Source organism: Macaca nemestrina, unplaced genomic scaffold (genome assembly GCF_043159975.1).
Source record: "Macaca nemestrina isolate mMacNem1 unplaced genomic scaffold, mMacNem.hap1 Scaffold_148, whole genome shotgun sequence".
NCBI classification, from domain to species: Eukaryota; Metazoa; Chordata; class Mammalia; order Primates; family Cercopithecidae; genus Macaca; species Macaca nemestrina.
The window spans coordinates 51,528-75,527 of NW_027257631.1; the positions used below are offsets into that span (position 1 = coordinate 51,528).

The window sequence follows — 24,000 nt, forward strand, 5'->3', positions numbered from 1 at the left end:
AATGGGTTCTGCTGTGTCAGAAGCCCTGGTCCTCAAAGAAGGATCACTTTCATTAATTGTCATTGATGAGACAAGAGTCTCACTGAATTAAAAGCTACAAATTCCACCTGAGCCCCTTTTATCCTCTCTATGCCCATCAACTAACCGACAGAGAGAGGAGTCAGTGTCCTGACAGGGGTAATGGAATCTGGTCACTGAGAAAAGTGGAGATGTTATTACACGTTGGAATCAAGGAGAAATGTATTTAGCTTCTATGCAATCCACTCAGTGCTTCTTGGTACTCCCCAGGGTTGTCAATAAAAGTACAAGGGAGCAATCCAGACTTGAGAAAGGCAGGGTGACAAGGGATGAAGGTCCAGACAATGCCACCTATAAGCCATTAAGACCATCATACTTAGAAGCTGAAGGTGAAGGGAATCTAGAATGGATGGTGAACGGAGTTAAGTACCTATTTGGCCACAGGACTAGCTGCAGCAGTCTGGTGCGGGCTAGAGTGTGTTCTGGTAACCATCTTCTTCTCAGTTTTCCTTAGTAATGCAGACTCACTGGATCCTGGAGAAGCCCCTCCCCGGGTGCATATGGAGAAGTGGATCCAATCAGTGCAAAGGTAGACTGTGACAGGCACAGAGACATACTTACTAGATCCCCGTGAACTCAAGTAAAGTCTTGTTGCCCCACTTGCTGGCACGGATATCAGCAGATAGCCTTCAGCTGTCACTATTTTCAGGGATAACCCGCTGCTGAAGAGAGCTGTCTTGCCCAAGGTTGGGTCCTTCCTGTGGTATTCCACAACCAGTGACCGATGTAGGTGGGGTATAAATGCCAGCCACTTGGGCCCAGTGCCAGCCAACTCTGGTTCAGCATTTTTTAGCTCCACAACTCCCCATGGGGTTCCCGAAAGCTGTCACTGGGCCTGCACTTGCAGACTGACTTTTCCCTTAGTGTGATCCTACTTTCTTCCTCTTCCTCTCCTGCTGCAGATGTTGGCTCCAGGGAAGTCCCTAGTAAACATCTAACCTACGAAGCTCCACCCCACTGCTTCCTGTGAACAAACTTGGGACACTCTCCAGCTTTCCTGAATAAGGATTTACATAATTACCTGGTTTGACTACTGCTGTGTCATCAGCATCTAGGATGGCACCTGGGACACAGTAGATCCTTAATAATTATCGGTTGAATGGAAATATAAAATGGTATAACTACCTTGAAGAACAGTTTGGCAGTTTCTTAAAAAGCTGAACTTACACCCATCATACTTTCTAACCATCTTGCTCCAAGACAATTAACCAAGAGAAATGAAAACATATATCTACCCAAAGACTTATACATGAATTTTCATAAAAGCCTTACTAATAATAGCCCATACCTGGAAACAACTGAAATATTCATCATATTATTTGGTGACTGGAAAACACTTGTGGTGTACTGCTTGGTGATTAAAAAGGAAAAAAGTAACACGGTACATACACTCAACAACATAGATAAATTTCCAAATAACTGTGCCTAATGAAATAATCCAGAAGAACAAAAAAGAAACAAACTGTAGGATTCCATTTATATAAAGCTCGGGAACATGCAAACTGATTTACAGTAACAGAAAGCAAATCAATGATAGTCTGGAGATCGTGGAAAGGCTGAGGGACAGAGTGGGGAGGAAGTAACAAGGGACATGAGCAACTTTAGGTAGAGATGAATTTACTCATTACCTTTTAGTGATTGTGACTCCATGGATGTACACGTGTGTCAAAACTTATCAAATTGTGCAATCTAAATGTAAGCGTATACAGTTTATTGCTTGCCAGTTACATATAAATAAAACTGTTGAACTAATTGTTGTTTGAATAAACGAATGAGCTTGTAAAACTCATAACCTAGGACAATCATTTCTCAGATTTCCTACTCAAACGCATAATCATCTGTTTCATATTTCAGAGTCCAGGAACCAGGCCCCTGAGTGTTCACTCTCTAAGGTTTCTAGGAACGGGCGTAAAAGACATGACTACTCTCTCCAGACCCATTCTTTATATGAAAGACCCAACAGCCTTGGTCAAGTTCCAAACCTTAATAAAAGTGGTGCTTAAGTAAATGCTTTTCAGACAAGCAGCCCTGATCTGGCCAAAACTAGATAGCAATAAACACAGCTGATTTTTCATGGATAAATAAATAAATAAACAAATAGGTTGGCTGACATTGTTGGCTCAGCCAGGAACCAAAGTTCCAGCTCAAGAAGTCTGTTGAAAAGATACTTGGTCCTTGGGCTCAAAGACCTATGGTAGGAAGCTCTGAGTAGGATGTGAGAAAAATCAATGTGACAGTGAAAAACAATTATTATATACAACTCTTTTATATTCTAAAGAAGGGGGTTAAGAATAAAGGTCCTTGATGTGCTGATCAGGGTGATGAGTCTGAGGATTCAGTCATCAGAACCTCACAGGGATAAATGGCTCCACAGAGAAAAGAGATTTGAAGGGAATGAGACTGTTCAGGAAGAACAGGAGCTGATGCCCATCCATCTCATGAGGGTATGAGGAAGAGAGGCAAGATTGTCTAATGCAGACTGTTTGGTGACATTTCACTGGGACATGTGCCATTGAATCTCCCCCGTTTGTCCCCATGAAGACGTCTATAAATGCACATTGAAAGTTTTGGTAATCAGATTTATCATTGGTTTGGGAGTCGGAGGTGAATTTCAGCATCTACTGTCAAAGCAGGGCAAGAGCAAAGGTGGCTCTTGGCGCCCTAATAATACTTTGCTTCAGTAAGTTAGCTGCAGTCATTGCAAATTATGTCAGCGGAAGTCGAGTGGTTAAACATGAGCTTTACTTCAGAGATATGGAACAATTCTGAAAGAGAAGAAAAAAGAGAAGATCCAAACTTGCCACAGCTACATGCAGCAGGTTCTCAGTCCTCTTTAGAGTGGTTTAGCTGTTTAAAAACATTGGGTGGGTTCTGGCACGTGCCTAGTGTTTTCCACTCTTACCCTGTTTATGCACCTCTGTCCTGCTTCTTTGATCACCTGCCCACCAGTCCTGAGATTCTCCCAACATGGATGACTTCTCAGTCATACAGAAGAGAATATTAGAGAAGGTCTAGATCGTTATGTTCTCATTTGGCAGTTTAATTGTTAAAAGGAACATTCACCAATATACTCCCACCTCGACACCGACAGAATGTAAAAATAAACCATTGTAGGATGTGGTACAGTGGCTCTTACAGGGTCTTCTAGAGAAGAATGAGGATGTGAAGAAAACTGGGGTTCATATTGAGCCTGGGGTGGAAATCCTGGCTGTTCAGCATGTTGGAAAGTGTAGGGGTGATTGCTCTCCCTATGATGCCTTCCTTGAATACTCCAGGAATTATCCACATTTTCTAGTCTCTGACCATATTTAGCACCTCTAATACCAGAGTTCTGAAGTTTGTTTCTTGCTGAATTAGTTTCTGTGGTCTTCTACGGACTTACGACTTATTCGTCTGTTTTCTAGCTTATAAAATTTTGCTAACATAGTTGTCTTGGTCTGGTGTCGTTGTCTGATACCTTCTGATTTTTTTGTCCTGCTTTGCACCCCCCATCCCCGAACTTCGTTATTAGGAGTTTTCTGGTGGGAGCATAAAAAGCATTTGCACTCAGTATTCCTGAAGTGATCAGAAGTAGATTGATAGATTCTCTAATGTTCCAGTACCCTTTCATTCCTGGAACGAACCCTTTTTTAATAGACATACACTAGTTAAGTTTAGTAATAATTAATTTAGAAGTTTTGCATCTATAATTATATATGTGATAATTTTTACTGCTCATACTGTCCTTTTTGAACTTGTAGTGTCTAATTTTACCAGCTTCATGGTAGAGACTTTAAAAATAATCTCATTGACTTTACTGACAAATGTCTTATTATGTCTGAAACATAATGGATCTAGAACCTAAAAAAAAATAGTTAATAAAATGCACTCAAATGGATGGAAAGTAGGATACTCTTCTACAGTTTTTAAAAATTGAGGCATCTACTGAGTCGTATAGTGGCCCCTGCCAAATTCCTGTCCACCCTGAACCTGTAAATGTGGCCGTATTTGGAAATAGTGTTTTTTCAGACACAGTCACATTAAGATGAGATCATATTGAACTAGGGTAGGCCCTAACTCCAATATGACTGCTGTCCCTATAAATAGAGGTAAATTTGGACAAGGAGACACAGACACATAGGGGAGTCGCGTGGAGACACAGACGGAGACTGGAGTAAGGCATTACAAACCAAGGAGTGCCAAGGACTACCAGCATCTACCAGGAACTAGGAGAGCTAAGAAAGGCTTCTTCCCTCAGATGGAGCATGGCCCTCCTGACATCTTGATTTGTACTTCTAGCCCCCAGAACTGTGTGAGAATAAATTTATCTTGCTTTTAGCCACCCAATTTGGGTATTTTGTTATGGCAGCCCTAAGAAACTAATGCAGATTTTAGTGCTAAGACGTGGGTTGTTCCTGTCACAAATGTCTAAAAATACGGAAGTGGCTTTGTAATTGGATAATGACTAGAGGCTGGAAGACTTGAGGCGCATGATATGAAAACCCTAGATTGCCTCAAAGAGACTGTTGGTAGAAATATGAATGCTAAAGGTGATTCTTGTGAGAGCTCCAGGAGGAAGTGAGAAGAGTTGTAAAAAGTGTTTATCATCTTAGAGAACACATATATCATTATGAACAGAATCATGCTAGAAATATGAATATTGAAACTGCTTACTATGCGGTCTGAGATGGAAATTAGACACATGTTAATGAACACTGGAGGAAAAGTGACCCTTGTAATAGAGTGTCAGAAAACTTGACTGAATTGTGCAGAAAGCAGGTCTTGTAAGTGATGAACTTGGATATGTAGCTAGCTAGGAGATTTCCATGCAAACTCTGGAAGGCGTGGCCTTGTCTCTTTATACTAAAATGTGAGAGGCAGGAACTGTTAAGCCAAAAGGAACCATGCTTGATGATTTGGAAAATTCACAGTCTACCCAGATAGTGCACTATGGAAACAGGGCGAAAGGTGTGGCTGAACAGCCATTTGCTCATGAGACTAGGCATGTGGACCCAACCAACCGTCTTGGCATAAGCCAGGAAACGAGATAGGGTAATCCAGGAAGGACCCACACAGAGCCTACATATCTAGTTGCGTGGATTCCTTTGGCATCCACAAAAACCTGGCAAAGATTTTGAGAGTTTTATACTAGCAGAAATGCTGCCAGCCTGGACTGAAATGGCCGGAGATGGGACAAAAATGAAAGAAGCATGTCTCTGAAGGCAGAAACATGGAAGACCAGACCAGAAATGGCATTGTCATTACCCTGGAGGGCTAGATGGACTGAGTCCCTGACCCAGAAAGCCAGGAAGATGGGGCTGCCTCCCTGGAGGGTCCCAAAATTTGGGGCTGCCTCCCTGAAGGGCCCATGGGGCAGAAGATTGAACCATGGAAGTTTACTCTCGGCCTGAATCTTAATGGACTTTTTTCCTGCTGGGTTGTGAACTTGCCCCAGAGCGACAATCCCTTTAATCTTTCCACCGTCTCCCTTTTGTGAAGGGGACGTCTAACCTACGTCCGTCCCACCGTAGTATTCTAGAAGTAGATAACTTGTTTTCTAGCTTCATAGGCCTGCAGACAGAGAGGAACATTGCCCCAGGGTGGACCTTACCCAAAGTCTACTCGGTAAGATCCTGACAATTTTAGATGAGATTTTGGATTTAGGGTTAATGCTGGAATAGGTGAAGATCTGGGGGATTTGGAGATGGGGTGACTATATTTTACTCACGGTAAGAATGTAAATATTGGGGAGCCAGAGGGTAGACTCTATTGGGTTGAATAGTGCATGCATCCCCCCACCCCCGCAAATTTATGTCTACCTGGAATCTGTGAAGGTGATTTTAATTGGAAGTAAGGTCTCTGTAGATGTAATCAAGTGACGATAAAGTCACACTGGACTAGGGCGTGCCCTAATCCAATGACTGGTATCTTTATAAGAAGAGGAAAATTGGGACACAGAGACAGACACATAGGGAGATTGCCATGTGACAACCGAGGCAGAGATTAGCGGTAAGCTGCCACAAGCCAAGGAATGCCAAGGATTGCCAGCAACCACCAGAAGCTAAGAGAGATATGTGGTACAGATTCTCCCTTTAACTGCCACCCCCAGCACAAGGTACCGATCTTGCTGACACCTTGATTTCAAACATTTGGCCAATAGAAATGTGAGAGTATAAAATTCTGTTGTTTTAAGCCACCCATTTATGGAAATTTGTTATAGCAGCCTGAAGAAACGAATACAGCACTTGAGTCCTGTTTAGCAAGGATCAAGCTAGAGCTCTTTGGTCACTGTGTCTAGCCTGGTGAACATCAATGGCTGCTTGGGGCAGCCATATGGACATTATTTGTGATTGTGGATCCCTGAGATGGGCCTGGGGATGAACCCCTGTCAGTTACTACAAAAAAAAAAAAAAGAAAAGAAAGAAAGAAAGAAAGAAAGAAAGAAAGAAAGAAAGAAAGAAAGAAAGAAAGAAAGAAAGAAAGAAAGAGAGAAAGAGAGAAAGAGAAAAGGAAGGAACCCATCACCCCAGGGAGACTTAAGCATGGCACCAAGTTGGTTAACAGTCATTGTTTTTCAGGCGTGAGTACCACAGTTCCTGCCGTAGCATACATTCTCCTTACCCTCAAGGGTATTCATGTGCGTAGCCATGGCAGCCGGTGTCCCAGGGACCGATGATTAAATAAAGAGGGTGTAGAGGAGGAGCGTTTGGCACTCAGCTGCTCCCACAGTGCTAAACCACTCAGCCCTTATTCTACACAGAGCTTTATGTAAGTTTCATTTAATTCTCACACCAAAGTGAGGGTCATGACGGATAATTTTGTCTATAGCTAAATAGAAAGCTGAAACTAAGAAAGGTCAAGTGTCATGAAGTAAAAGAGAGGTTCCGTTAGTAATAGCAAAATGTTGGACTTCAAGTTCTGTGTTCCTTTCATTTGTTTTTAAATTTTATTTATTTATTTTTTAATTTTACAAAATTGTATATATTTACGGGGCACAATGTGATATTTTGATAAGTGTATACATTTAGAAAGACTAACTCAAGCTAATTAATATATCCATCATCTCACCTACTTATCACATTTTGTGATGAGAAGATCTAAAATCTACTTTTAAAGCAATATTGAAATATATGATACATTATGATTAACTCTGCTCACTATGCTGTGCAATCGGTCACCAAAACATATTCCTCCTGTCTAACTGTGCTCCAGTCCCAAATCCTCAGTAGTAAATGCCCCTGTCTCTCCTCAGTGAAACCACTCTTGATTAATAAAGTAGTCTTAGTGTAGTCTTATCTGGGGCTTAGTTGTCCCAGATCTTTCCTGCCATCCACCAGAACCTCTTTGCCTGTAGAGAGTCTTCTGAACTTGAGAAGCTGCAGGATTATGAAAGCCCAGCATGTCATACACTTGCCTGCTCATTGCCCCTTCTCTCACCTTGGCTCTCTTGTCTCTCATAGCAATGTCATCTCAGTATCGGGCATCATGCACGTAACTCTCCTGGCCTGTCACAGAAATGAAGTAAATAAAGTGATGGAAGGAAAAAAAAAAAAACAAAACATAAAAAAACCCCACAATACCAGTCACAAGTCAAACCATTTAAAACTGTTACTTTTGTATTAGTATCAGACAAAAAAATCAATGTTGAGACAACAATAATTATTTGGAATAAAGAAGGCCACCAGGTAGTCATGATAGAACATTTATCAAAGAGCTAAAAAGTCTGAACTTACGTGCACTCAAAAACATAGCCAAGAAATATATAAAGCACGATGTTCAGAGTTACAAGAAGGTTGCCACAATAAAATCTAAAAGTGCACTATTTTAGAGTTGGGGCAGTTCCAAGAGGTAGCAAGATCCAGGGAGTGCCCATGAGCATGGCAGTCAAATAAGAGGTCTTGCGACCATGAGGCTTGGAATCAGATTGGTTTTCTACATGGACATTGAAGTCACCCGGGATTGTGACAAGATTAGGTGTAGAAACTCTGAACGGGACGTAAAAATCTTTGACCGAAAGACCAATATGTTGGTTTTATTTTAGAAAGCCATCTTTGTAAGATGTCCAGGATGGCCATAAAATTGAATGTGTATTGGCCAGGGATGTTTAAACTACAACTAACAGAAAGTGCAAGTCTCTCTGGGTTATCCGATAAGGAAAGACATTTGCTTATATAACTGAGAGTTCAGAGGCAAGGTGAGTTTCATGGTTAACTGAGCCAGTAACTGAAAGATGTAAAGATCCAGGCTAAGTCTTGACCCAACCACTGCTGGATTGGGCATTGGATTATTGGATTAGATTAGACTAATTCTGGGCCCACTCTTGGAGCTAAGAATGTGACCATGTATGCTCAAGCACATGACTCTATTGGGAGGAGATACACTGATGGAGGCCTGAGCCCAGTCAGGAAGGTGAGGAATGTATATTGTGTAGGTAAACAAAAATGTCACCTGCAGGTACAGACTCAAATTATATATACCACTATGAGCATAGTAAGCACAATATTCAAGTCCTTCTTGTTTCCTAATAGAGTGACTCTTCGGGTAACAAAGACAGATACTTTATTCAGGAGCTACCTATATTAAATTCATGAATAGGCAGTTACAAAGCATGAGAGCTCTCCCCTGTGCAGTATATGTTTTGGAAGAACCTCAACAGGCATCCACTGTGGGATGCTTGAATTCCATTTTCATTCTTTTTCGATTCGTTGGCAAAGTTTTCTATTCGCTGTTGTCCTGAGATGATGTCGTGTCGGGATTATTTGACCAGAGGTAAATGAATTCTTCATAGTTACTGTTAAGTTTTGTCATTCTGTAAACACGTGACACAGACTTCATAAAGACATCAAAGATCCTCAGATTTCAATATGGAACAGCCTTAAAAGCCCTGGGTCTTTAGAAGAAAGTCAGACTCAGCCGGGCGTGGGGGCTCACGCCTGTAATTCAACACTTTGGGAGGCCAAGGCGGGTGGGTCACGCGGTCAGGAGATCGAGACCATCCTGGCTAACAAGGTGAAACCCCGTCTCTACCAACAACACAAAAAATTAGGGTTTGGTGGCACGCACTTGTAGTCCCAGCTACTCAGGAGGCTGAGGCAGGAGAATCACTTGAACCTGGGAGGCGGAGGTTGCAGTGAGCCGAGATCCCACCACTGCACTCCAGCCTGGGCAACAGAGCGAGACTCCGTCTCAAAGAGAGAAAAAAGAAGAGAGTCAGACTCCTATAATGTACCAAAATTGAACAACAACCTTTTCCTCTAATGCACGCATTTATTCACGCTTTGAAAAGAATATGTTTCCATAACGATACCAAATATGCATATGAAAAGAAAATTAAGAATAAGATAATCACCCAATCTGCGAATATGCAGATTTGAAAATTAATTATCAATATATAAATGGAAGCTCTTAATAAAGACGTTGTAGTATCACATAGACAAGATATGTAATGTGTTTTTGCTCATGTTTTGCCTTAGTCTGCATCTACACTGTCAAATGAGCTTAATCGTGTTCACTGGTTCATTATTTGCTAACTCCTTGATGGACTTAGCCAATTGAGCAATCCAACCAGTGAGTCATTCTATAACTGTTGATAAACTACGTGATGTTTTAAATCCAAGGATTAAAAGAAAACACAAACGTTATATATCTTGCATTTTTTCACAGGATCTAATCACTGATAATAATTTATCAGTGATAAGCTGATCACAAGAAACAAAGTGTAAATTTTGCATACATTAAAAAGAAAACAATGTGGCTGGCTATATTTTAAAAATTATCTGAAAATGTTTTCCGACAGAGTATTTTGAGCTATTTTTTGAATTGCAAAATATAGTTGCCTTGAGCAGATAACAAGAAGCAATCTGGGAAATTTAAAATTCTCTACTTTCAATACATTAGAAATCTTTGAATCATAATTGCTCATTTTTTTAAATGGTCTTCACAGTGGAGGGGGTTTGCACATTGGACCAGAGAGCTGCATCTTCACATGTGGCACTACTCTTGAGTAAACACCCTCTATGGAATCCCTACCTTTTCACTCCTCTCCATCCTTTGCCTGAAGGAAGTTTTCATTGTAGATGTAATTTTGTACTTGTATGCTGTGGTAATCCTCAAAGAGTGAGCCTATTACCTAGAGCTGTTGAATTTTACCTTGCATTGAGGGGTTGGCATATTGAGTAATTTGCCAGGGAGCACTATCTGCAACTGCTTCTCTTTTTTTCCTATTGCTTGGCACTGACATAAAGTTACTTCTAGCTACGTTAATGAATTTCACAAAGGAACACAGAAAAATATGTCTTGAATGCATTGCCCATAATGATAGAGTCCCATCTTATGCTTTCCCTTGTATGCTGTTGCTAGGTCAGTCATTTTTACTTTCTGAAAGTTAATTTACATAGGACACCTAGTTCAGGTGTATGTATCTGTGTTCAAACCAAAAGCCTTAGAGTATGTTTAATTTAACAACGTCACAACCGTTCTGATACTTAGGGGAGTTCTAAGTAAAGTAAGTAAGTTCTAGAAAGGGGAGTTCCAGTACTCCCCTTTCTCTCTTTTCTGTTAGGTAAAGCCACTCCTCCTAAAACCACTAGCATGGATCCCCAAAATGTCCACCACAGAACGAAAAGGTAAAAGAAGGTGAAGTTGTTCCCGTTAAATCCTGCCATATCACATGCAAGAGAAATGGCTTATCAACCTGTCTCACCCCAGTAGACACAGCGCCTAATAAATTCAGTGCCTAAACTGGACCCCAGACATACGAGTCTTTGTCTGTAGAGTTACCTTCCCCCATTGTTTGTGTATATTAGAGCACTGACAGACTTCCATTGGTGTAACTTAAAATCCTAACAAAGTCCTGATAATCATCTCAGAGAAAGAGCGAATGATATGAGTATCAGGTCTGACAGGAGGAAACTATGACTTAATGTAAGAGTTATAATCAGGATTTGTCTTTTGGTGAAAGAATTTGACCATCATCAATACTGTGTAAGTTCCAGTTGAGCATAGGTGGGCTAGATAAAATTCTGCTCTGTCTTTTACTGGTGATCTGTTCATCTGTATGTAATGATAGAAACTGGGGCCAGGGCAGATACCAGGTCTTGAAGTAGGCTTCCATCCTGTGACTTTGTATAGATACTTCCTAAATCCAACTTGAACTTTCATAATAGGCTCTTTCATAAATATGTAGCCCCATTTTATATTCTCTATTCACATGAGTCCCATAAATAATTCTCCAGAATTATCCGAGACCCACTGATTGGCACTTCCTAGTCTTTCACTCCAAATATCATGACTTCAGTCTACGGCCATACCACCCTGAACGCACCCGATCTCGTCCAAATGTCATGACTTCCTTTGATAACCTTAAAGCCACAAACACAGCCTGTTGTCCTCACTAGTATATTCAACTTTAACTGTGGTGGAAAATTTGGTCTGTTGAGTTTTCTTCTGCTTATTCATGTAGCCAGGCCACAGTGCGGGAACCTAGCAAAGTAATCCCAACGCTTGTATAGCATTGTTTGCCTCTGCAAGCAAACCAGAAAGACTCCACTCCACCAAATTTATTTTGGACATGCAGATGAAGCTGCAGTTTCCCACGCAAATCAGCAAAACAGGTGGTCGTGAAATTGTGATTAACAACAACTACAGTGTGTACTCTCCTTCTCTATCCTTTCTGGGGAGACACAGGCAGAATAAAAATACAGTAAAATCTAATTATAATTCAGATTCCACTCGTACAAAATTGTTGCAGTTCAGGCCAGAGCCAGGTATGATGTTTTAAAAGTGCCAATCTTTCTCTTTTCAGTAATCTTTTTTAAAGAAGGAAATGTTTTCAGCTAACCTCAAACATTTTATACTGACTTTCGTATACACATATTTTATATATTAATAGTAGGTTTATATGTATACATTTAAAAGATCCTCCTGAGGTCCTTAATTAGATTCAGCGTTGACTGGTGCTAATTACTGATAGTAATTGAAATTACTTAGTTGGTATTTCAATGAGAACATCCAAGACCTCAACTCTCAGTAACCGGGTCTGTCTTCCAGTTTTTGTGAATTAATACGGCTGAACTAAAATTAATTTCCTTTGGAAAACCCGGGGGGTGGTCAGAACAGTCTAGCACCATACTGCCTGGGAGAGACAGCTGGTTTGCCACCTGCAATGTCTGTGACCTCTTAGGCAAGTGATCTTAACGCCTCTGTGCTTCAATTTCCTCGTCTGTAAAATTCTGGTATACCGCCCACTCCATAGAGTTAGCACTCTTAAATGCGTTAACCTTTTGGAGTGTGTGGCACATACTAATCACTATACACATTTTCTTTTTCAAATGAACAACTAAAATTCATTAGGTTTGCCTTAATTTCCTTTGGCCCTGTATGAAATTAAGTCAACGGTGCTTACCTGTACGAACTGCTTAGGCTCTTGCAGTAGTGTCAACGATTATGGTTTTAGTGAGGGCCTTTTTCATCGTGAAGTATTAAATTTCAAGTGTTGTTAGAAATGAAACACATAAAATATATTAAAGAGGGATGGGGGACCAGGAGCGGTGGCTCACACGGTAATCCCAGCACATTGGGAGGCCAAGGTGGGCGGATCACCTGAGGCCAGGAGTTTGAGACCAGCCTGGCCAACGTGGTGAAACCCCATCTCTACTAAAAAAATACAAAAATTAGCCGGGCGTGCTGGCGGGCGCCTGCAATCCCAGCTACTTGGGAGGTTGAGACAGGAGAATCGCTTGAACCCGGGAGGCAGAGGTTGCAGTGAGCCGAGATCGTGCCATTGCACTCCAGCCTGGGCAACAAGAGCAAAACTCCGCCTCAAAAAATAAAAATAAATAAATAAATAAAACGTGGGATGGGGTAGCAAAAGCTCAAGTTTGTGTGCTGTGGAAGGTTATCTGGAGGTACCACCATCTCAGTAATACGGGCAGTCTCAGAGCTCCGGGTCTCATGAACAGAACGGTCCCCTGAAACATGCAGATCAGGAGAACTCTACAGTGGTTGGATTCTACTGTCAGGAAATTGACCCAAGCTGACCCACCTATCCTGGGTACTTGAGCCTTGCAGGATCCCAAGGCTGCAAGTCATGTGGATGCCACCATCATGTGAACCCTACAATTGTGAGTCCTACTGACAGGGCCCTGCTGGTCATATCAGCACCAAGGGTTCTAAAACTTTGAGGTCATGTGGCCTCTCTTGTCGTGTTGCTCCTATGGTCATGCGATGGGCCCAGCTCTTCCAGTCACTGCAGTATGGTGGACTCCTGAACCCTGTTGCTCACATGGATTCTTCCCTCACCTGGCCATTACTGGCCACCAGCATGTGGAAGTCTCAGCCCTCGAAGTCATATAGATGACCTACTGTTTAGGGTCATGTGGATGTTATGGTCATGTACACTGCTCCCACCCACCCCTCCCCATGGCCACAGTGTCAGGCTCATTCCTCTCTGTCACGTGAAGATTGTGAGCTGCCGAACTCTGCAGATGCGTGCGTGGGCAGCCAAGTGGCTCCTATCATCTGGTGGCAGGCAAAGCCTTTGTGGTCCTGTGAGCACCGCAGCTAACCAATGGCTGCTGTACATGTGACTCTTATGGTCACGTGAGATTCTGCACCCTCCCATTCATGTGAAGATTGAGTGCTCCAAATCCCGTCAGAGAGGTGCTTCCGGCTCCACGCCCTGACTCAGGCGGAAGTTTTATTGGACTGCAGCTCCGATCATAAGCCTTCCGGCAACTTTCATATCCTGCCACGCTGGAAGGAAGTCTGGTACGAGTGGAACCAGCCGGTACTAGAAGTTTACTGAGAATTGGGCTTTAAGGGGTGGCTGAGCAATCTCCAAATAGCAGAGGCTCTGAAGGGGTGGGGTGGGGTGGTGAGGGGGGTGGAGGGGTGGTGATGTGGGGGGGCGGGGGGTGGGGAAGGGTGGGGGCTGCGGAAGGGTCGGGGGTATGGGGGGTTTGGGTGAAGGTAGCGGAGGACTTTCCTAATGTGGCCAAACTTGTGAACACCTGGCAGAGAAACTCTGTGTGTGTGTGTGTGTGTGTGTGTGTGTGTGCGCGCGCGCGCGCGTGCGTGCGCACGCGTATGCACCCATGCATCTATGTCTGCCATTCGCCTTGATCCTGGACTCACAGGAGCTGTTGTTGGTAGAGAGTGAAGTGAAGGAGGAGAAAGCACTGGGGCAGAATATGGGGTTGGCGGGATAGGGGTAGGGTTGGTAGTGGGGCGGCGGGAATTCATGAACTTGTAAGTCGTTTCTCCCGGGTAGGGCTGTGGAAGCCTCATGGGATCCCCCCTCTTCCCGCCCCCACACGAAAAACCCTACCCTTGCCAGTCACCCTGCCTGATTCACCGTCCGTGCCAGGTGATTCTGTCCTCTGCCCCTCCTCAGATCATATTGTTATTAAGGACACTCGAGACTTCCTAGATCCCAGTTTGTATAGACGATTCCAGATCCAATCTTAGTTTCTGTCTCTTTTTCCATTATGTAAAGATTCTCTTTGTTTCCATGATTTATTTTTCTACTAAATTTTCTAAACATGGGCTCAGGGGGGTGGGCGAAAGGGAGAGAGGGGAATCGGGAATTTTTTTTAAAGAGAATTTGATATTTCAATAAAAGTGTCCAAGTCGTCATGATGTGAAGATTCGGAATTTACTTGTTATACTTTGTTTGAACTTCACTGGCTTTAAAAAGTACATTTGGGAGTGGGGTGACAATTTTTTGTGTGTGTATGTGCTTAGGATGTCTCAGTGGCTTATAGTAGTATAGCTTGGCACTCTTTTGTTTCTGATTCTTCCCCCATCAACCCCTGGTTTTCTAATGATGGCTTCTTAGGTTCCTTCCTGAAAACTCTCTCCTTTTCTTCCTGTGGAAAAGTATAGTGAACGGATTTAAGTTACAATCATGGGTGATAACATTTGGTATGTCATGAAAGCGGTATTGGGTGAATGAAGTTGAGCAAATAGCAAGATTGTGCTTAATCTTACGGGGTTTTAAATATTGCTTGGCAGATGGTCAGAGAATGTTGTCACTTGTGATATTTGATATTACATGTAGCTTGAATAATCTATTTTTCTCTCATTTCAGCATTTCCAAGTTTGTTCTGTGAGACTCTAGGGTCAGGACAAAGCAACAACAACATGTGCTCTACTCTGAGGAAGTGTGGGACATACAGAACTGAAGGTAAACGAATACTGTAGGAGTTTTTTAGATGATATACTAATATACAACACGAGTCTCAAAGGGAGGGCTACTTTCCCCAACTTGTATGGGAATGGAACATTTTTTTCCACAGAGCATTTGAGGTGCCAGTGTTCTTCAGGAAATATTTGGGGAAACCCGGTTCAGACTACATCTTCTAACACTGTAAAACCTTGTGCCTTTGTTTACTCAGCACAATGGAATGTGGGTTTATAATAGTTGTAATCTATTCTGCTCATTAAGAAATTGATTATTGCTCTTTAATTCATTTTATCTTATGTCATCAGTCAGTCTCTGCTGCTTGAATCTTCCTACTTGTTTACTCTTCAGAGATGCCGCCAAGCATGCGTCTGATACCATGGTGGTGGCAAACAATATGTGCCTAAATGCAAGTCGTTAGGAAATGTTACCTGTGGCAGCAAATAAAGTGCCCCACTCTTGAAAACAAGATACAACTTACCTGTCAGGACAAGCAGATGCAGTACCTATTGTTACTTAATAATTACAACTGCCATAGTTTGAGCCCCTGTCATATGTCAAGCACTGTGATAACCTCAGCCGTCATGCAAGTTGCTGCATTTAACCCTCAGGAAAATCTTGAGAGGGTGTTATTTTAATTGACAGATGAGATATATGGGTCAGGAGAGGCTGAGTGTAACGCCGTGCTTATTGGCCACCCCCAGACCTCAGTGGCTTATTTCTCACTCCTGCTGCATGTTTATGGCAGGTGCAGATCCTTCGGGGGATGGTGGATGTAGGGTTCTGAGCGATTCTTATTGGAATGACTCAGAGACCCAAACTAATGGAGCAGCCACCATCTAGAAAAGGGTTACTCACTGCGTCAGAGTGGGAGAGAGCCCTAGAGGGTCTCAAGCCAGCAACCAAAGGTTCTGACCCAGAAATAACCCATGTCACTCATCACTCACAACCCATTGGCCAGAGCTAGTCACATGCACGGCCCTGCCCCAAGGAAGACAGTCGGGTCGGGCAGTCCTACCAGGTGCCTGGTACAGGGGAGAATGTAAACACTTGGTAAATGGCAGCACTGACAACTGCATGAAGGAATCGAAGCTGGGAAGGATTAAGTACTTGCCTAACATCACATCGGCCGTAAGTGACAGAATCAGGATTTGAATCCACCCAGGTATGATTTCTTTTACATCCTTTCTGCTTCTTTCTACGCTGCCTGCTCTTCTCTTAAAGGAAGCTTATAGTAAAAATTCTTTTACATCAATGATGCAATGCCCTCTTCCTTAATCATCTGATAGTTTAATTGAATAGACACGATGGCGCTGGTTAAAAAGACCAACATTGATAAGCCAGAGGTCTTTTCCAAACGAGGGAATGTATTGGATATTTGAATATCCATTGTATTCAACTATAAAAATAAAACCAGGTGGTAGATGAAAGGACTTTTCATTGATCATTTACTTAATATGGAATAATCTCCATGTCTTTCCATTATGTTAAGGAAAAATGATAAAAAAATAGAGCCTACCTTGATGAAACTGAAAACAGATGTGAGAGAGTTGAACAAAATTGCTAGATGTCAGTGTTTCAGAAGCACAGGATAATGATAAAATCTCTGGCCACATGGGCAGAGAAAATTAGCGAGATGGTGCAGGTAAGCCACTTTTGGAATGAAGATAGTGTCACACTTACAGTGACATAAAAGATTGAAAAAGATCACATTATGAAAAAGATGTGAAAATTTGAAAACTTAGATTAAATAGATGAATTCCAGGGGAAAAATATATGTAACTTTCCAAACCCAAAGAATAGAAAACCTTGGTTTATTCAGTGTATTCTTGACAAGGCAAAATTACTAGCCAATCTGAATTAGTTACATAAACGCAAATAATGTGAATCAATTAATAGCAAACTAAACCCAACAATGGGTAAAACAGATAATACAGCATAACAAGGTTGTGTTTAATCCCAAGCATGCAAGCTGAGTTTAACATTTTAAGAGATCTGTAATGTAATCTAACACATTAGCTGAATAAAGGGAGGAGGACAGGACAAATACAACAAAAGATCCAGTTAAAAAAAAAAAAGTATGCAATAAATTAACCAACCGGGATTGAACAACCACAATAACAATAACTCTCAGCAGATCGGTAATATAGAAAGCTATCTCTTTAAACTGACAATGGGTATCAAAACAATACACCCCATCAGACACCACCCTTAATAGTAAAACATTAGAAGTATTCTCCTTACAATCAGAAAAGGGATAAAGATGACTGGTATGACGAATTCTGTTCAATGTCGTACTGAGTCTAGTGCAGTAAGCCATATATCATACTAGGCAGTGCGGTAAGCTGTCATACATGGATGCCTACGCACACAAATTAATACATGTATAAAAGTGAAAATAAAGCTGTCAATGTGACTATCTTCATATGAAACTCAAGAGAAGCTACAGAAAATTAAAATTAATAATGGAGATCAACAAGTTTGTTGGATATAAGATGAATATACACAAACCATGTTAACAAATAGAAAATACCATCTTTATTGTAAATATACCATTTACAACGGAAAACATGTCTTGGAAATATACGATGAATCTGCTTACTTGGCAACTATTCCAACGCTCTTAAACATTCTTATATGCTTTCCTGTACTGTAGAGACTAGAAAGTTGGAACATGAAAGGAAACATACATGCACATGACCACACACATGTGTGCACACACTCTCGCTCTTTATCTTTCTCTCTCTCTCTCTGTCTCTCTCTCTCTCTCTCTCTCACACACACGCACACACACGCACACACACACACACACACACACACAAATACACTCTCACACACATACAATTTACCAGAGTCCCTTGCAGTTAGGGTCCCAAATGGGATACCTATTGCATCAAGCATATGTGCCAACATGAGACTCAGAGGTGGAACTGAATAACATGGGAGCCATATGTGGGGTGGACTACCTGTGATGAGGGAGGTCTCCAGTTGTTATGGGGCAGCCATTGCAGAGTTTCTAGAATTCAGTCTCTGTCATGCATGTCAATTAATGGGCAGGCAGCAGTGGTATTTCAGCGGTAGCAGTCCCATAATGTGGGTGGGCTTCTCCTGGCTGTGCAGCATCCAGGCCTGCTTTTCTGGCCCTCACAGAGTTTTTGTAAGCTATGTAATATATTTTATTACAGATATCTTGTTTGTATAAAAGAACTAGAGTGAATTCTGGCATAGGCAAGTTGGGACCTTGATTAACACAGTGCTTGGCAGTAAAATTGGTTGCAAGCAAAAGACCTTGAAGGAAATGGGGATCTGGGATAGATTTGGCCCACAGGACATAGTTGCTGACACCCGCTCTAAGCTAATAGACTCATTGGGTCCCCAAAACAGTGCTGAGTAGGAAGTGAGCAGAATGAGGAGGCAGCTATTCCTAGGATCCTCTGGCAAGCATAAGCCAAAAGCTTTAGCACAGTTGTTTTCAACCTTGGTTGCACACTGCAATTCACGTGGAGAGTTAAAAAAAATGTGGTTGCCTGGATCTAACCACGGTTCTGCTTTGACTGTTCTGGGTGTGTCCTGGTGCTAGTGAATTGTCTCAGTGTCCCCAAGTGGCTGTAATGTGTAATCATGGTTGAGAACTGCTTGAACAATTTAAATGATAAGAATGCAAGCCTTTTACAATATGTAATTTAAAAATGTTATAATTGTGGTTTCAGAATGATAATATTACAATAATAATAAATACATAGTTACACTGGAAAATATGAAATAAAGATTCCCATGTAAGAAATCAAGACGATTGTCTTTTTCAAAGAGAAAGGAAATGGGAAAACACAGTGGTAAAGCCGGGGCCACCACAGTTTGTGTCCGGCTTGAAGCTAAACTGCCGGCAAGGCCAGAGCAAGGTATGGATTAAAGCTAATCAGCCCAGGGCTGATTCTGCAGTGGAGCCTCCTCTGCAGAAGACAGTCACAACCCAGGATCAGCATGGAAGGATGGCACAAACTCAACAAATCCAATAATTGGCACTGAGGGAACAGAAAAAATGGAAGAGGCTGAAACAGACATTAAGATAGTATTTTCCCAGAGCGACAAAGGAGTGATAAAGGATGAAATTGTGTCTATTACAAAAGAATAGAAGACTGCCCAAGAAAGATGGCTTTTTGAAGGCAAGGATCTCCTTTCACTTCCTCCTGAAACTTCGTTAAAACAACAACATAAAAGGTGAACAAATTATGGTATATCCATCAAGGGGCTTTTACTCAGCAAGGAAAAGTCAAGAACATGGATGGGTCTCAGAAACAGTATGCCGAGTTAAAGAAGCCAGACCCAAAGGGTACAGCTTGTATGAGTCCATTTGTATGAAATCCTAGAACAGGAAGACGAATCTATAGTAACTGAAAGTATATCAATGTCTGTATGGGGCCAAGGGATGAAGAGGAGATCAACTGGAAACCTTTTGGGGTGTGTTATAGGTTCTATATCTTGATTGAGGTGGTAGCTAGCCCTAATCTCTGATTTTTACATATAAGAAACCTGGGATCAGGAGAAGTTGAATGAGTCGTCAAAAGTGAGGTTAGCATATTAATCGGAGAGAAGATATTCACACCTGATTATCAGTAATAGATGGTTTCCATTATGCTGTATATGGGTCAATAGGAAAAGTGCTTCTCCCCAAGCACTTGACAAAACCCTGACCCAGCCATAAACATCCTCTTATACAAGTATAAAGTGTAGGTGTGAAAGTATAACCATTCTGCATTCCAGCCACCTACTTCTACACATGGTTGACATTCTCACATGTCCCTTTACCCTGACTTGTTTGTGTTTATATTTACAAATGAAAACATAGTTTTTCATTAATATTTTCTTCTGAGGAATCATACCGTAATATACAGTTTTATAACCTGACTTTGTTTTTCTTTCCCTTTGTATCGTGTGGTGTGACGAGTATTCTGCCTTGCTGCTTATAGTCTGCCACTTAAACCTGAAACATTTCTTGCATAATAATACATTTTTTTCCTCAAAGATTGGAAACGGGGACTTAAGCTCCCTACTGAATCCTTCCACATAACCTGTTTCATGCTCTGAGCTTTCAGTTTTGGTTCCCTTAATCCGTACGTCAGATGATTCCCCACTGGAGCCGGGGCTGCCCTGTTTTACTACTGCCGCTTTGTAAAATACATTAATAGCTGACGTGGCAACCGGATGCCACTCACTCATCTCTTGTCATTTACAGGAGGACTAATAACAACGAATGCAACTAACATGTATTTCTCCCTCGATAAATGCCAGATGTTGTACTAAGTTCTCGACATAGTAGTAGACAGCTTATTTATAGTGCTTGTTAGGTCACGGGCATTTCTCCTGGTGCTTTTCACGTATTTCCATGTGTTAACTCACTTAATTTTTACAGTAGCCCCATGAGGTAGAAACTGTTACTATCTTTGAGTTAGGGGGAAAACAAGCAAAAAGAACTTGAGTCACAGCGAGGTCAGTTACTTGCCTTGGATCGTAGCATTTAGCACCAGGATTGAAATCCTGATGGATCTGACCTCAAATCCTATGCCCATAACCAATAATGTGCGACTCTGTGTCAAGGCTGAAATGAGCGGCACGACAGGGCCCACTCAAAGTCTGCTGGGCAATGATGGGTGTGGTTTCTGGAATGAATGTCCCGACTCCAGCCTTCTGTCCAAGAGAGTCATCATTGCACACTGTTGCCTTGTATCATCTCTCCTTTTTTCGGACTGTGTGGGAACTGTTTCTCTGGTGTCCATCTTGAAGTGAAGTAACAGGGACAGACAAGATGTACATGGACAGGAAGGAAGGAGAGTTTTCAGAGGGGAGCGTATCACCAGGATGAATTCAGTTCCCTGGAAGCGTTTTCAATGTGTGTTTCTTTGTCTTCTCTGTACTCACCCTCTTCTTTCTGACCCACACATCCATCCCTTGGCCTTTTCTTTCACCCTGTGTGTCAGGTACTCATGCCCCTTCCTTGCCATGTCTACTTCATTCCAAGGGCAGTCATTTCTACCTCTCCCCTTGACAATATCAGCCACTCTCTGGTCCCGTCATCCTTGTGTCCCAAAGAACCTGTAAAGCACAGCCCTATAATTATATGTATGTATTTAGACAGAGAGTGATTTATGTAATACATTCAAAAAGTGAAAAGTCTGGATCAAAGTGTAAGAATGACTTTCTGAATGGTTAGGCATATTGCAGAAAATTAGACTCACACACGGTTAGTGGAAGTGTATATTGGTGTAAATATCATTGAAAATCCTTAGGAAAATATCACTTTATGCTTAAAAGTGCTCATGTGCTTCTCCTGGGAAGCTGTAGAGCAGGGACTCAAAATCTTAGACCCACTTTGAAGCCCTGGCTGTGTTCCACTGGGTTTTTTGGCCACCCTCGCTGGAGGTGCTCTGCAACCCTGGCCAACCTGTGGATATTGTTCCGTTAGTTTTGTGTACAGGGAACTTCATTACTTTCTTATTTTAAAACTGTCAGTTCAAATATTAAAACACCGAGAGGTAAAAAAGAAAAAAAAAGCACTAAAAAGCATATTCTGAACAAGAAACAAAATTTGGCCATATATAATACATAACACATGAAAAGAAATGTGCAGTGGGATCCAGTGTTGTGTGGCAATGTGTTTACCAACATGATTTGGAGTACGCATATCTGTAACCTAATTGTAGAAGCATGTAATACAAAACACTAACACTTGCTTGCATGGGCAACACGGACACACAGACCACACATTCTTCCCTTCCTCTGAGACAGAGATGATGATGCTTCCTGTCTGTCACAAGGCTGAGTGAACACAACATGCCTTTAGGTCCAGAACATTCTTCCTACAGAGACCAGATGTCCAGAAAGCTCTGTCTGCTGGATTCAGGGAACGCCTCTCCTCATTTCTGTCACCACTATTTGCAAAAGCCTCCTTCTCTGGGATCTTCAAAGCTGCAGTTCTAGCCACAGTCTGCAGGGAGGTACTCAGTTCTATTTCTAAGGATACATTAATGAAAAAATATTAATGTTGCAGAAGAAAAAATTAATTCATTCTAGTTTTGCAGGCAGGTTATGAAATAGTTCTGCAGCCCGAATAGCTCTGGAATAAATATAAATAGAGGTCGGTAGAAATGGTTCAGATGGATGTATTCTCAAAAGTGGTTTTGTTGATGATCTCAAACCTACATCACATGCATTCATTTAACAAATACTAATTAGGTCCTTGTTCTGTGCCAGACACTACCAGCCCAAAGTGACTCCTAATCTGAAAACCCATGGCCCAAACAGATTACACCCATCTGGTCCAAGACAGAGATCTCCACCTTATCCAAGATGCCTGGTTCCCACCCTGACAGGAGTGACTAGCACAAAACATCATCCCTGGCCTGCTCAACAAAAAAATCTGTCGATGAGACTTGAAAGCTTGCCATTTAAGGGAGAACCAGTGCAGTCTCTGGAGGAACACTCAGGGTATAGAGGCAGACCAATATACATGAGGACATAATTCCTGTTCTGCCACTGACTTGGCTGGGAAATGTACCCGACATCTGTGAACCAAATATTCATGATCTGAAAAGGGACTGTGGATAGAATTCTCATGGATTTTCTGTGAGGAGGTCGAGAGAAACCTAGTGAGTCTGCCCAACACTGAGCAAATGTTGGTTGCCACTGGGCAAGGGTTGGTCTTCTTCGTATCCCATTCTTTCCGTGCCATAGCAGGGATGCTGATGCCATGCACTCAGTGGCACGGCAGTGATGTAGGCAGAATTCCAGACTAACATAGGAAGTACCAGTAGGAACGCACGTGATGTCATAAAGGTTACTCACTACTATGTCTGTGTGGGAGGACCAGCCAGTACATGGTGGGGCCTGAGCGGAAACCCAGGCGGTCTGGGTGAGAAGTACTAGCTGCTTTATAATACTCTTGAGATCACCTGTAATTCTGGCAGCACAACTGCGAGACAGGGATTGTGCTGAGATGCCAGAGTTCAGCAAGTGGACGTGCGCCTGTGTGTGTTTTTGTCTTCGGCATCTCTCTCTGTCCGGTCCCTCTGTGGCTTTTTATCACATGTGCTCTTGTCCAACACAAGGCCTTGCCTGAGGCTGTAGCTGTAGCTGTTGGCTAGCTCACTTTTACACCTTCTTCCCCTCAGTGACGTTATTTCTGAAGTAATGCGTATTCTCAAAAATGACTCTGACTCAGGAATACCTGTGCTCCATATATTGACCATGTGCCCTTAACCCTCACTTTAATCTTTGATTTTTTTCCCTTTCATCTATGGACTTTCATGAAAATGAGTTGGTTTCTGGACATCCTCCAAATGTCACCAATAGGGGTCTTTGTTGTTGTTGTTGTTGTTGTTGTTGTTGTTGTTGTTGTTGCTGAGTACTGTTATGGACTCATAGCTTTTTAACATACTGATGGGCTCCAAACCCCGGTTAAAGCATTTTGAGTAAAGGAATGGCAAGATTTGACTTATGCCTTAAAAAGTCACTCTGCCTCCTGTGTTGAAAATAGATGGTAGGGGAGTCAAGGGCCAAAGCAGAAGGACAACTTGGAAGGCAGCATAATCCAGGAGACAGATGTTGGTGACCTGGCCAGGGTAGGTAGCAATGGAGGGGGGTGAGAAGTGGCCAGACTCTGGATATCTTTTAAAGGTGGAGCCAAGAGAAGATACATCCATCCTGATCCGTTGGATGTAGAGTGTGAGAGAAAGAGAGCACTCCAGCCCCACCTCCAAGTTGTAGGG

At 42.1% G+C, this 24,000-nt stretch overlaps 1 protein-coding gene across 5 annotated transcripts in view; it reads left to right on the forward strand.

Moving 5' to 3' along the window:
• LOC105472448 (nuclear RNA export factor 2) overlaps nt 1-24,000 on the forward strand; it is a 71,618-nt gene that overhangs the window by 36,801 nt on the left and 10,817 nt on the right. For 2 of the 5 annotated variants that reach the window (XM_071089908.1, XM_071089907.1), the window contains exon 3: nt 15,146-15,241. In XM_071089908.1, coding sequence (XP_070946009.1) covers nt 15,199-15,241 — 43 coding nt within the window. In that variant the 5' untranslated portion in view covers nt 15,146-15,198. Of the gene's footprint in view, nt 1-13,792; nt 13,844-15,145; nt 15,242-16,323; nt 16,404-23,082; nt 23,145-24,000 lie in introns of those variants that run through there. The other 3 variants (XM_071089909.1, XM_071089911.1, XM_071089910.1) reach the window with 3 other exon arrangements.